This window comes from Hipposideros armiger, unplaced genomic scaffold (assembly GCF_001890085.2).
Source record: "Hipposideros armiger isolate ML-2016 unplaced genomic scaffold, ASM189008v1 scaffold_132, whole genome shotgun sequence".
Lineage (NCBI taxonomy): Eukaryota > Metazoa > Chordata > Mammalia > Chiroptera > Hipposideridae > Hipposideros > Hipposideros armiger.
The window spans coordinates 2284271-2297129 of NW_017731482.1; the positions used below are offsets into that span (position 1 = coordinate 2284271).

General features: G+C 50.2%; 1 protein-coding gene across 7 annotated transcripts in view; it reads left to right on the top strand.

Annotated features, from left to right (window-relative positions):
• The window catches only part of SLCO2B1 (solute carrier organic anion transporter family member 2B1), a 48505-nt gene that overhangs the window by 9542 nt on the left and 26104 nt on the right, over positions 1-12859 (top strand). For 3 of the 7 annotated variants that reach the window (XM_019649393.1, XM_019649392.1, XM_019649395.1), the window contains exons 2-8: positions 1947-2076; positions 2413-2543; positions 3729-3866; positions 5339-5501; positions 7405-7638; positions 7883-7981; positions 10855-11033. In XM_019649393.1, the coding sequence (XP_019504938.1) occupies positions 2064-2076; positions 2413-2543; positions 3729-3866; positions 5339-5501; positions 7405-7638; positions 7883-7981; positions 10855-11033 (957 nt within the window). In that variant the 5' untranslated portion in view covers positions 1947-2063. Of the gene's footprint in view, positions 1-1899; positions 2077-2412; positions 2544-3728; positions 3867-5338; positions 5502-7404; positions 7639-7882; positions 7982-10854; positions 11034-12859 lie in introns of all 7 variants that reach the window. The other 4 variants (XM_019649396.1, XM_019649391.1, XM_019649397.1 and 1 more) reach the window with 2 other exon arrangements.

Sequence of the window (12859 nt, forward strand, 5' to 3'; positions counted from 1 at the left end):
CCCTGTATCAATGTCAACTAGCAGAGCTAGTTACCTCGAAGCCTTGGCATCCTCATCAGAAGCATAGAGATAATGAAAGCACCAAAAACATGGAGCTCTAGAGAGCCTTCACGAACATGTAGAGTGTGCAGCACAGCATAGTAGGTGTGCAGCACAACATAGTAGGTGACCGGTCTCTGCTGGTGGGAACTGGAGCTTACAAATGGCCCTATCATCTCCTCTGGGTGTTTGCTTGGAACCCCCTCACCTCCTCTTCTCCTTCAGTGGCCTCGGCAAAGTGCCCCCGACTCCCCTTCACTAAGCCAACCCCTTATCACCTCCCTGTCGGGTGTCACTTTTGTTTCAAGATCTCCTGTTTCCTCTGAGTGTTTATGTCCCCCAAAGGGGCTCCTCCCCAGTCACACACACTTTCATTTCCTCAGTCAACTCCTCTAGCTCTTTAAACAGAAATTTCTCCAAAGAAGATGTACAAATAGCCAAAAGGCACATGAAAAGATCCTCAACATCATTAGTCACTAGGGAAATGCAAATCAAAACCACAATGAAATACTTCACACACGAGGATGGCTTTAGTTTAAAAAGACAGTAAGAATGTGGCGAAATTGGAACCATCATACATTGTTGGCAGGAATATAAAATGGTGCAGCCACTTGGGAAAACAGTTTGGCAGTTCCTCAGAAAGTTAAACGGAGTTATCATATGACCCAGGAATTCCACTCCTGGCTATATACCCAAGAGAACTGAGAACACATGTTTCTGTAAAAATTTGTACATGAATGTCCACAATACCTGAAACAACTCAAATATCTATCAATGGATGACTGAATAAACAAAACGTGATATATACCCATACAGTGGCATATTATTCAGTCATCAAAAGGAATGAAGTACTGATGTATGATATAACATGATAAACCTTGAAACACTATGCTAAGTGAAAGAAACCAGTCACAATAGACCACATATTTTATGCTATCATTTATATAAATTTATATAAAATATCTGGAATAGGCCAGAGAGCCAGAAAATAGAATAGCTGTTGCCAGGAGCTGCGGGGAGGGAGGCATGGGGAGTGACTGCTAATGGGTATGGGATTTCTTATTGGGGTAATGAAAATGTTCTGGAATTAGATAGTGGTGATGGTGTATAACTTTTGAGCATACTAAAAACCACTGAGTTGTGTACTTTAAAAGGGTGGATTTTATGGTGTGTGAATTATATCTCAATTTTTAAAAAATTCCTCAGGCTTCCAGGTACCTAGGGCGAGGGGCACAAAACCTCTGCTTAGGGCAGTTCCAGGCCTGTGTAGCTCCCTTCCTGAGTTTGCCTTCCAGGTCTGGAGATGGAGACCCTCCATCCTCCTTTCTGGTTCGAGGTGTCCTCAGGTCAGTTTTCAGGCGCCAGAAGGAGCTTGTTGAATGAGAGGAAACTCCTGCCAGGTTAAGAGCCATATGAAACAATGGAGGAGGCTTCCGCAGGAAGTGAGGCTGCAGGAGGGGAGGAAGGCCTAGGCTAACATGATGTACAGGTGTTTCCATCTAAGGGGAGGGGTGGAGTCCCCCAAGGCTGGACTTCCGGCTCCTTGCTGAGATTCAGCGTCAGAAGACATCAGGAGACGCCTTTGAAGGGGTTCAGCTTTCCTCTCACTGCAGTGAGTGGGATACTGACATGGTTACCATGGCTGCCATGGGAGAAAACCAACATGAATAATGGGGCCAAGGGTCCAGGTTCTACCACATCTCTGCCTCCTGGGTCATCCCCCGACTTGGGGCCTCAGTTTATAGTCTTAGGGAGGTGGGTAAATGAGATGACCTCTGAGGGCCCTTTCGGCACCAATCAGCAACATGGTTTGATGCAAGATTTGGAGATTGGGCTGATTAGCTTTGTAATTACACACAGGGTGATGCCCTGTGCGGGTGTTGGTATCTGTTCCAAACTACCCCCAGGAAAAACCTTTATGCCTTGACCACGGACCAAGCCTTGACCTTGCACGTGGACCCAGACGTCTGATCCTAGACTAAGCAAGACAGACCCAGACCAACACTCAGCCTCCAGGAGCACCGATGTCTCACAGCTGTAAGCCCAAGGGAGACTGAGACTGTTTGTCCCTATACCTGGGGCCACTGCCCCAGTGTGACAGGGTTAGCAGCTTCTCCCTAGAAAGCAAGTTTATTCTGGGAATGGAATTAAGGTGTAAAATAGGTGGTCCTAGTCAGGATCTGGCCAGCATGGGCACAAGGAGCATGCACCTTCTTTTAGGAAGGGCCCTTCCAGCACTTGGGACTCAGGAAGGCTGAATGTACTTTGACTCTCAGATTCTCACCAACCCCTGAAACACAATGGGCTACCTGGATCAGGGTCATTCTCTGGAGTTTCATCTCCACTCTCACCCCCTGGCTATCTGCCCCACAGGCCCAGTGGGGGAAGAACCCCAGATGCCAGACAAGGACACCAAGGCCATGAAGGGCACAGATGACACACCTGGAGGCAAAGCCAGCCCAGACGCTCAGGACTTGCAGCCAAGTGTGTTCCACAGCATCAAGGTACCTCTTGGGGGCTGGTAACTATAGGGCCATCCAAGCCTGGCAGAGCAAGTTCTGCCACTCACTGGCTGTGTAGCGCCAAGCAAGTTGCTGCCTTTCGGAGCCTCAGTTTCTTCATCTGTAGAATTGGTGGCTGTGAGGATCAAAGGGATGACCTATGAAAACACTTAGCATGGTTTTAGGCACATGGAGATGCCAAGCACATGTTCTTTCCTCTCAGAGATGAGAGAAGGCCTGCTCGGTGGCAGTGGGGGACCAGCCTCCCTACTGCTCCTTTCCCTAGAGGGAAAGAAAAGACCCCTGGAATCCTGAACCTGTGTGAATACCCGGGAATCCTGGCTCCACCAAGGGCAGCCCTCAACATCCAAGCACCCACTGGTACCTACAGGATGCCAGGCTCTGTGCCAAGTGCTATTCCCACATAATCTTATTTAGTTCTCACAGTAACCCCGGCGGGTAGGGACGTTGTCCTCGCTCTACACGAGGAAACCATGACTAGGAAAAACAGAGTGAATGTTATTAAGTTCTGACATAAAACCCTGTTTTTTTTTAATTCTTTAAGGCTAGTTTTTCCTTTAGGAATTCTGTTGATTTTTAGGAAGTAAGAGGGGGTGTTGGGGGTGGGTCTGGGTAGGGTAGGGTAAGCAGCTTGGGGGTTTGATATGTGGTCTCTTAGGGGCGCTCTAGGGAAGGACGGGGTGGAGGGGTGGGGGTCGAGGATAGCTTCCTGGAGAAAAGAGAGGGTGGTGGAATAGGCAGGAAGGTCCAGTCCAGCTCCAGGGGAGCTCTGAGGGTCAGAGGAGCTCTCACCATTCTTGGTCCCATGAAAACCCTGCTCTCAGTCATGTAGATTTTGAGCAGCCCTCAGGCACCAGAGTTGTACCTGGGACAGCTTTTCTAGATTTTAGGTCTGTGTGAGAAGCTGTGGCTACTCCAATAACTCTGTGTGTGTGTGTCTCTCTCTCATTCTTGACTTTCCTCCCTTATTCTCTCTCTTCCTATGTGTCTGTGTCCCCTGACTGTGTTTCCCCATCTCTATTCCTTGCTCCTCTCATGGCCTTACTCCTTCCTCTCCCTCTTTCCCCAACTCTGTCTCTGTCTCTCCACCACCACCCCCTCCGGCTGTCTTTGCACTGTCTCCCTGTCCCTCTGCCCACTGCCATCACTGTGGCCCCTCTCCGGCAGTTCTTCGTCCTGTGCCACAGCCTGCTGCAGCTGTCGCAGCTCATGATCTCCGGCTACCTCAAGAGCTCCATCTCCACAGTGGAGAAGCGCTTCGGCCTTTCCAGCCAGACCTCGGGACTACTGGCTGCCTTCAATGAGGTACTGGCCCTGGCCCAGCCTTAGGGGCAGACACTGAGGGAAACTGGCACCCCCACCTCCCTCGCATCCTCCTCTCTCACTACCCCAACCTGAACCCTTCCCCTCCCAATGCCTGCAGGCAACTGCATCACAGATCCCTCCCCCAAACCTTCTTAGCCAGCTCTTTCTGCATTGTCTTGGCCAATAAACTGACAAGCCACGTGTTAGGCCTAACAAGGCAACCTCCTGCTTTCTGTAAAGTCACAGCATTGGCACTCCTGTCCTTGGGGCACTTTAATGGGGGATCTGGGGTATTTTAAAGCTAGCCAGGGTTTCCATATCTACCCACTCTCCCTTTGGTTGCTTTTCCTTTTCAGGCACCTGGCTAATGCCTGTCCCAGGAGGGAATCAGAGGAACTCACTTCAACAGTAGTGGGAGAGGTTTAAATCAGATCAAAGGCAGAACTTTGGGACCTTGAGGTGGTTAGAGAGGACACAATATCATGGCATGGAGTGTCATCTTCAGAGTTTCCCAGGGACCCACAGGCCCCTGCCTCTGGGGCCAGCAGCCAAAACAGGGAAGAGTGGACAAACTGTTCTGGGCAGATTTGGAGATCAGAGTCCAACTGTGCTCAGCCCCTCCCCCACCAGGCGTTTGGAGAAGGCACTGTCCAAAGAACACTCTCTCTTGTCCCCACCCCAGCACACTTTTGTGAAATTCTTTCCCCACTGGGTGACGTGTCACATTCTTCCAACCCCAAAGCCTGCCAGCTACACAGAGTCCCTAGTCTTCAGATCCCACCTCCAGATCTCAGGGGTGAAAAGGAAGTGTCATTACCTAGCTCTGGGACCTTGGGCATGTCACTCTCTGTCTCTGGACCTCAGTGTCCCATCCATAACATGGAGAGTGACTGTCCTTCCCACCAACCTTCTGCTGATACTGCCCGACTCCACCAGCAAGGAACTTAGGGCTCAGGGGGTAAGGACCTCACCCACAGTCATCACCAGTAAGCAGTGGGATGGGGTGCACACCCCAGCTTCTGACGGCACAGCCTTCTCCTTCCCTGCAGGCTCTCATGTCCCCACATCCTAGGATTTTAATTCTAAGGCTCAAAGTTCTAAGCTATAGTCCTCTGGCTTTAAACTTTCTTTGTTTCTCTCATTCATGACGTCCCAGAAACTCAAAACCCCTTTCCTTGACTGACCCCCCCCCCTTCACGTTCCAATATGGGATCCAAACCATGTTCCAGATTGAAATTGAATTTCTAGCCTTTTCTGCACTGGCCTCATTTCTCTCCTCTAATGGGGTGCTGGGGCCCTTCCTAGGAGGGCCCAGAATCTGAATTTATAAGAGGGACCCAGATGATTCTTATTCAGCCAGCTAATCCATCACACACATGAGAGCACTGGGGTTGGCAATAGAGACAAGGATGGTGCAGGCTTCCAGCCCTGGGCTCAGCTTCATTTTAATGGGTCCCCTTGTCCTTCTGCAGGTGGGAAACACAATCCTGATTGTGTTTGTGAGCTATTTCGGCAGCCGGGTTCACCGGCCCCGACTGATCGGCTGTGGGGCAATCCTTGTGGTCCTGGCAGGCCTGCTCATGACTTTCCCGCACTTCATCTCAGAGCCATACCGTTATGACCGCACCAGCTCCGGTAAGAGCAGGAGCAACTGGGTTGGAGGTGGGCACGAGAAGTGGCATTATTGTGAACCAGGGCCTATCCCCTGGCCTGCATCGGTCAGGATGGGCCTAGCTTCCCAGGACACCCGCTGGTCCTCCCCACCCTGTCCCTACTGCTTCCCAGCCTGAGTGGGTCCTTCTGGAAGTTCTGGGGAGTGGAGTAGGGTGCAGTCCTGGGGTGAGACCTCTCTGGGCCAGTCTTGGTGAGGGCCTGCTTGTATGTCACTGCTTTTTTTTTTTTTTTTTTTTTTAGCTGAGCCATCCTGCCACCTGTTGGCAGCTTAGCGGCAGCTCAGCTCGGGCGAGGCATTGAACTGCTGTTGCTCAGAGCTCAAACTCTTGAGCGAGCTCTTCACCAACTAAGCCACTCAGCTGGCCCCTGTCACTGCTTTTTTTTGAGGTGGGGGTGAATTCACAACACAGCCTACTTTGGGACCTGGCAGTAATATGTCCTCAGGAAATGTTTGTGGAATAACAGTATCACATACAGCCTGCTATGCACCTGACACTATTCTAAGCACTTTACGTGTATTAATGCATTCACTCCTCACAAGAAGCCAAGATACTGATGAAAGAAAGAATGAATGAGTGAATGAACAAATTAAAAAGTGAAAGAACTTTAGACAAGGATCACGAAGCCCCTGTTCAACCCAGTGGGATTTTGTTGAGGGCCTACCTGACAGATGGATACCTGTCCGTTAGATAGTAACCCAAGCAGCCTGCGAAGTTGCTTCATTCCTTTCCTCTCCCATCTACCCATTTACCCATCCATCCATCCACCCACCACGCATGACTCTTCATGCTTACAACCCTATGAGCAGGTGCTATCATTATCCTATTTTACAAGTGAGGAATCTGACGCTTAGAAAAGGAGGGACTTCCCCAAGGCTCATAGCAAATAGAGCTATAACAGGCCCAGGTAGCCTGGCCCTAGAACCCCTGTTCTAAACTACTGAATTATTCTTTTCTGAATTCAGTATTTCAATAGAGTTTCCATTCTAAGAGGCTCTTTTGAGAGATGAGGAAACTGGGGCCAAAAAGTCTCACAGCCCAGGCAGCCTCAGTTTCCAGTCCCGGTCCTTGACCTTGGTTCATCCAAGCTTTCCTCAGAGCTCTGGCTCCAGGAAAGGGCTGGGCAGGCCACAGAGAAAAGGCCTCCTCTACACCTACATTTGGGATAATAATAGTGTGAGGGTCTCCTTAAGTTTGCTCACCAAATATTAGTGAGCTGCAGGGAATAAATGTCTGGTACTAAATTAAGAAATGCCCCTTCACTGCACTTTGCATCTATGTCCCGAGCTGACACCGAGCCTTCCCCAGAATGAAAACCAAGGGCACTAGAGCCCTCCCCTGCCCAGCCCTGCCTTCCGCCCTGGCCTTGCCCCTCACACTGTGTGGGCCAGCCATGCTTCTCAAAGCCCTGTGTTCACATGTACTGTAACCTCTCCCTGGATCAACTCTCCTCACCTTCTTTTTCTGGAAAACCTTGTTTGTTCTTCTTGACCCAGTTCAAACTTGACCTCCTTTGACAGCCCCACCCCACCCAAGAGCCGCCATTGCCATGCTGCCGTGGCACTGCCACATACCTCTCTCTGCTCAGAAAGGTGGCATAGGGTGGTGTGAGAACATGGACTCAAAGCCAGGCTGCCTAGGTTCCAGTCCTGGCTTGACCTCCGCGAGTTTCTGCCTGAGCATCAGTCTCCTCATCTGTGAAATAAGAGTAATGTGAGCACCCATCCCCTAGGTTTGTTGAGAGGGGAGCGGAGAAGCAGGGTCAAATGATTTAAATACACAAGCACTTGGAATAGTACCTGGCATCCAGGAAGTGCTATATAAAAGTGTTGGCTATAGTCATAATATTTTTCATCATCTCTCAGGGGACATGTCACAGGATTTCAAGGCTTCCCTGTGCCTTCCCACCACCTTGGTCCCGGCCCCAGCTGCCTCCAACAGCAGCTGCTCAAGTCATACGGAGGTCAAGCATTTGACGGTGGTGGGGATAATGTTCATGGCACAGACCCTGCTCGGCGTGGGCGCTGTGCCCATCCAGCCTTTCGGCATCTCCTACATCGATGACTTTGCCCACAGCAACAACTCGCCTCTCTACCTTGGTGAGTACTGGCTCCACCCCTCGGGCTCTGAGGGAGGGCCAGGCTCAGGTAGGAGGACAAGAGGCTCCAAGTGAGAGGGGGTGGCTGGGCATGAGTCCCTGGCCTCTGTCCCATGTGACTAGTAAAGGTCCAGAGAAGCTCTGGAGAGTTTCCCAGGCCCAACCATGAGAGACAGGCTGCTCTTGGCCCATCGAGGGGAGGGAAACCAGAGTCAGCGAGGCCTAACCTAGGCTTTGTGTTACAGGGATCCTGTTTGCAGTGACGCTGATGGGGCCAGGTTTGGCTTTCGGGCTGGGTAGCGTCATGCTGCGCCTTTATGTGGACATTGACCGAATGCCAGAAGGTGAGCCTCAAGAGCACACAGCTGTCCCCAGGGGCACACAGATACTAGCTGACTGACCACCGGCCTCAGGGGAGACGCTGAGCCAGGCGCCCAGGTTCGAATGCCAGCAATCCCCCTGACCTTGGACGTGCCTCTTAACCTCTCTGAGCCTCAGTTTTCTCATGATATAGTCTTTGATATAGTCTCTGTCCTGTCCACCTCCCAAAGCCACAACCAGAATCCAGGGAGGTGATGGAGATAAGCTGTGAAGTGCCATCAGATGAGGAGCTGTGGTTGTTGTCGCTGCTATTTTATGAGTCTTTACCTGTTTTTTTCCTGAGTCCCCCAGGCCCCCAGCCCCGTGCTCAGATCCACTGTGGGCAGACAGGGGCACATACTCTCTGGCCTGTAGGGAGCTCCCATCTTTAGGGGGAACAAGACCCAGGTGAAAAGGTCTAGAAAGGACACTGGTATGTCGGAGAGAACTTTTAGAGCAGGACTCAGTTCCCTTGAGCCTTTCTCCAATGAGAAATTTCTTGGGTGACCTCTAAGGGCCCTTCTAGTTCTGACCACCTCAGCGTCTGGCAACTTGTGCTGAGGGAACCATTTGGGGAACAGTGGTCTCTGATCCAGGTAGCGGTCAAAGTGTGCTAAAGAGTGGGACCAGGGCCGGCCGAGTGGTGCGATGGTTAAGAACTGGCTTGGGACGCCAGAGGGCCCCGGTTCAGATCCCACGTATGAGGGCCAGTGACACTGCCCTCTACAGCTAAGATGCTGAACAACAGCTCAACCTGGAGCTGGGCTGCTGAGAGTCGCCTGCGATGGCATAGGCTGCAGCCCTTGTGGCAGTGGGTTGCCATGGGCTACCGTATGTAGCCAGCAGCCAGCATGAGCGGCCAGAGGCTGGCGACTGATAAAAAAAAAAAAAGAGTGGGACCAAAGCTGGGTATAAGGGCAGCCAGGAGGGAGGGGTTTGGAGGGTCCGGGTGCCCTGGTGCCCTGCTGGGAGTGTGAGAAGGTTCCTTTTAAAACTGGTCACTGTGACATCTCAGCTGCCTGCTTGTCTCACCAAGCAGGTCTGAGCTCCCAACAATTACCTCTGTTTTCTGCTACTCAGAAATCTCACCTCTTACCTGGAAATGTTCCAAAAAGCTCTAGAAACCTCAGGTGATACACATATGAATAGATGGGCATGCAGCAGAGATTCTGCTTCTTGGTCTCTGGCTTTTGCCCAAGGTGCCTCCAGCCAGGACAGGTCTGGGCAGCTCTGAATGAGAGTAACTAGGGACAGCCCTGCCTCACCTCCTCTCCTAGAGAGCTGGGCCCAGGAGCCAAGTAAGAGCTCTTGTTAGTCAGGGCTCCCCTAGGTTTCTCAGACACACCCCAGTTCGGGGCACGCAGGAGTGTTTTCTGGCTCTGTTGGCATCATCCTCAGATGTGGCTACCCACACAGGCAGGTGTGACATTCCTGTGGACCTTGTCCTTCTTTCTCTCTGGGGGATTTCATGGGGGTAGGTGGATCATGTCCACTGCAGGCACAGGCTGGTATGTGAAAAGCAGAGGAGTTGGGGAGATGCATGTGTGAGCTCTCACCAGCCTGGCACAGAAGCAAGGGGAGCAATAAGTGGAGGAGGGAATCAGTGCAAAAGCCAACTTCACCCCCAACTTCACAGATATATTTGCTGAGTGCCAACTGTGTACTCTGGCTCCTGCTCAGGATCAGATCAGGATCAAGTACCTGGGAACAAGTCTGACTCATGGGGCTGCTGTCATCATGCATCGTATTGTTACAAAAATGTTTGTGGGTACTGTGGCGATTAAAGGAGGAGATACCCCCCGGCAATGGCATAGGCTGCAGCCCCTGCTGCAGTGGGTTGCCATGGGCTACCGTGTGTAGCCAGCAGCCAGCGTGAGCGGCCAGCAGCCGCCATGAGCGGCCGTCCAGAAGCCGGCGACTGATGTGCCTCGCCCGGGAAGAGTGCAACGATGGTGCCAACTTGGGCCAGTGAAGCAACGTCCTCCATAACTAGACTGAAGAACAAAACGACAACTTGTCTGTTCCCCTTCCCCCAATTCCCCAGCACTGTTCCCATCCCCCCAATTCCCCAGTAAAAATCTTTAAAAAAAAAAAAGAGGAGATACCCAACTCAGCTTGGGGGTCAAGAAGTTTGATAGGAGATGTGGGCACTCCAGCCAGCAGGCACATCTGGGATAATCTAGTCCTAATCACATTTGGTGGGGATCAAAATCACCTGGGGAACTTGTTATAAAGGTACAGATTCCTTGGTCACCTTTCCATATCACCCTGTTGGAGTTTTAAGTTGGTCTTGGGTAAGACCAGATATTTTTTTATAAGCACTCCTGGTGATTTTAATTGTCCTGCAGGTCTGAGAACCAAAAGAGTAGTCCTAACCATCAATTTAATAACAATAATAACAATAGTAACAGTAAAATGAAGAAGAGCAAATGCCTAAATAAAGTATAGTGTAAACCAGTACTATTCTAAGTGCTTTTTACATGTATTCATTTCTATGATTCTCACAATATTACTAATATCTGTATTTTACAGAGGAAGAAACTGAGGCACAAAGAGGTTAAGTAACTTGCCCAAGATTATGTTAGTAATGGAATTCAGACCCAGCCGTCCATTTCCAAAGTCCATGACCTTGACCATTACACACGTTGCCTTAGTAAATAGCTAAAAAACCAATGCCCACCAAGGGTCAGGGACTTGCCCAAGGTCATGCAGGACATACCTGGCAGAGCCAGGACCATAACCCAGGTCTCCTGATTCCCTGCCCAGGCCACCTTATATCTCAGAGGCCAGTCCCAGGGTGGTGGCCAAAAGTGAGGGCCCATCCTGACCCTAACATCACCATGGTCTTCTCTTCCAGGTGGTATCAGCCTCACCCCGAAGGACCCCCGATGGGTGGGTGCCTGGTGGCTGGGCTTCCTCGTCTCTGCTGGCGCAGTGGCCCTGGCTGCCATCCCCTACTTCTTCTTCCCCAAGGAGATGCCCACGGAGAAGCATGAGCTTCGCTTCCGGCGAAGGGTCTTGGCCGTTGCCAGCAAAGTAAGCTCTTACCATGTCCCCGCCCTAGTCCAGGCTCCAGCCCCCCACCTTTTGTCCTCCTTTGTAACACTAAACTTCTTCCCTCCTGGGCACTGCACTTCACAGTTTACAAAGCCATTCCTGTTGGGCTCCATCGCATCCCCTCTGACAGCCCTGCTCAGTGAGTATTTCCTGCCCCTCTCACAGCTGAGGAGATCAAGAGCCACTGCCCAAGATCACCAGGCCAGCAAGGGCAGCACTGGGATGAGAACCCACGCCTGCCCCTCGCTCTAACCACTACGCTACTGCCTCTCTGCTTGTCACTTAAAGCTTTTGTAAATTCTGAACATGCTATAGCAATGTTGAAAACTGGGAGGAGGTGAAGGCTATGTGGCAGGTCTGGGAAGACTTCTCCAGAGAAGGAGGATTTGAGCTGGATTTTAAAGGATGTGTGGAAGCCTGGAAAGGAAAGGGAGGGACGTTTTAGCTGTGGAAACAGCCTGGGCAGAGGATTTGGCTACAGAAATGAATCTGACCTTTTCAGGGACAGTGAGAGGACAAACATGTATTGAGTGCATCTCCTGAGCCAGGCATCAGGCAGAACACTGTCTCTAGCCCAGGGGTCGGCAAACTGTGGCTCGCGAGCCACATGCGGCTCTTCGGTTATGTACATGTGGCTCTGAAGTAAAATTGAAAATGAAAATAAGACTATCATAGTTTCATTTATAAAATTTTTAAACACTATTATTCACCTAATGGTGAATAATAAACTAATTTCATTTGTTTTATGGCTCTGAAATAATTTTTAAATTGTTGTGAGGGACAGGATTGGCTCTTCTGTCTCAAAAGTTTGCTGACCTCCTCTAGACTTAAAACAGGCACAGCTGAGTCAGGACAAAGACTCATTGATAAGTCACAGCTGGTGAGGTGCTCCAGGAGTATCTCACTGAATCCTCCTGCTCGACTTATGGGGCAGGTGGTCTTTCCTCAGAGGAGACCATTGAAGCCCAGCAGGTGCAAGGACATGCCCAAGGTCACAAATGGTAAGAGAGGGCAGGACCATGTGAGCCACTGGGCAGGAGAGATGATTCCAGTTAGGAGACTCCAAGTTTTCCAGGGACCCACAATAACATAAGGCCTGGAGAATAATAAATCACCTCCAAAATACAAAAGAAAATAACAAAATAGAAATGTTTTATAAATACTCAGTTATGACGTATGACAATTAAGTTCGTGAACTCATCTTAGAAAACATGTTACATACCTCATTGCTGAATATCACTATGGTCCTCTTTGAAGTACTCCCCTTGGGAAGCTATGCACTGACGCCAGCGCCTAGTCCACCCTTCAAAGCAATTTTGGAACTCTTTTTCTGGCATGGCCATCAGAGCTGTCATCATATTAACCTTGATGTCCTAAATGTCATCAAAATGCCTTCCTTTCAACATTTCCTTTATCTTTGGGTAAAGAAAGAAGTCATTGGGGGCCAGATCGGATGAATAGGGAGGGTATTCCAATACAGTTCTTTGTTGACTGGCTAAAAACTCCCTCACAGACAGTGCCGTGTGAGCTGGTGCATTGTCGTGATGCAAGATCCATGACTTGTTGGCAAAAAGTTCAGGTCGTCTAACTTTTCCACACAGCCTTTTCAGCATTTCCAAATAGTAATTTAGTAATTTGGTTAATTGTTTGTCCAGTTGGTACAAATTCATAATGAATAATCCCTTTGATATCAAAAAAAGGTTAGCAACATCGTTGCAACAAGTTCGCGAACTTGCCAGACCTCGTGTGTGTGTGTTTGTGTGTGTGTGTGTGTGTGTGTGTCGAATAAGCATGACGTTCTCAAC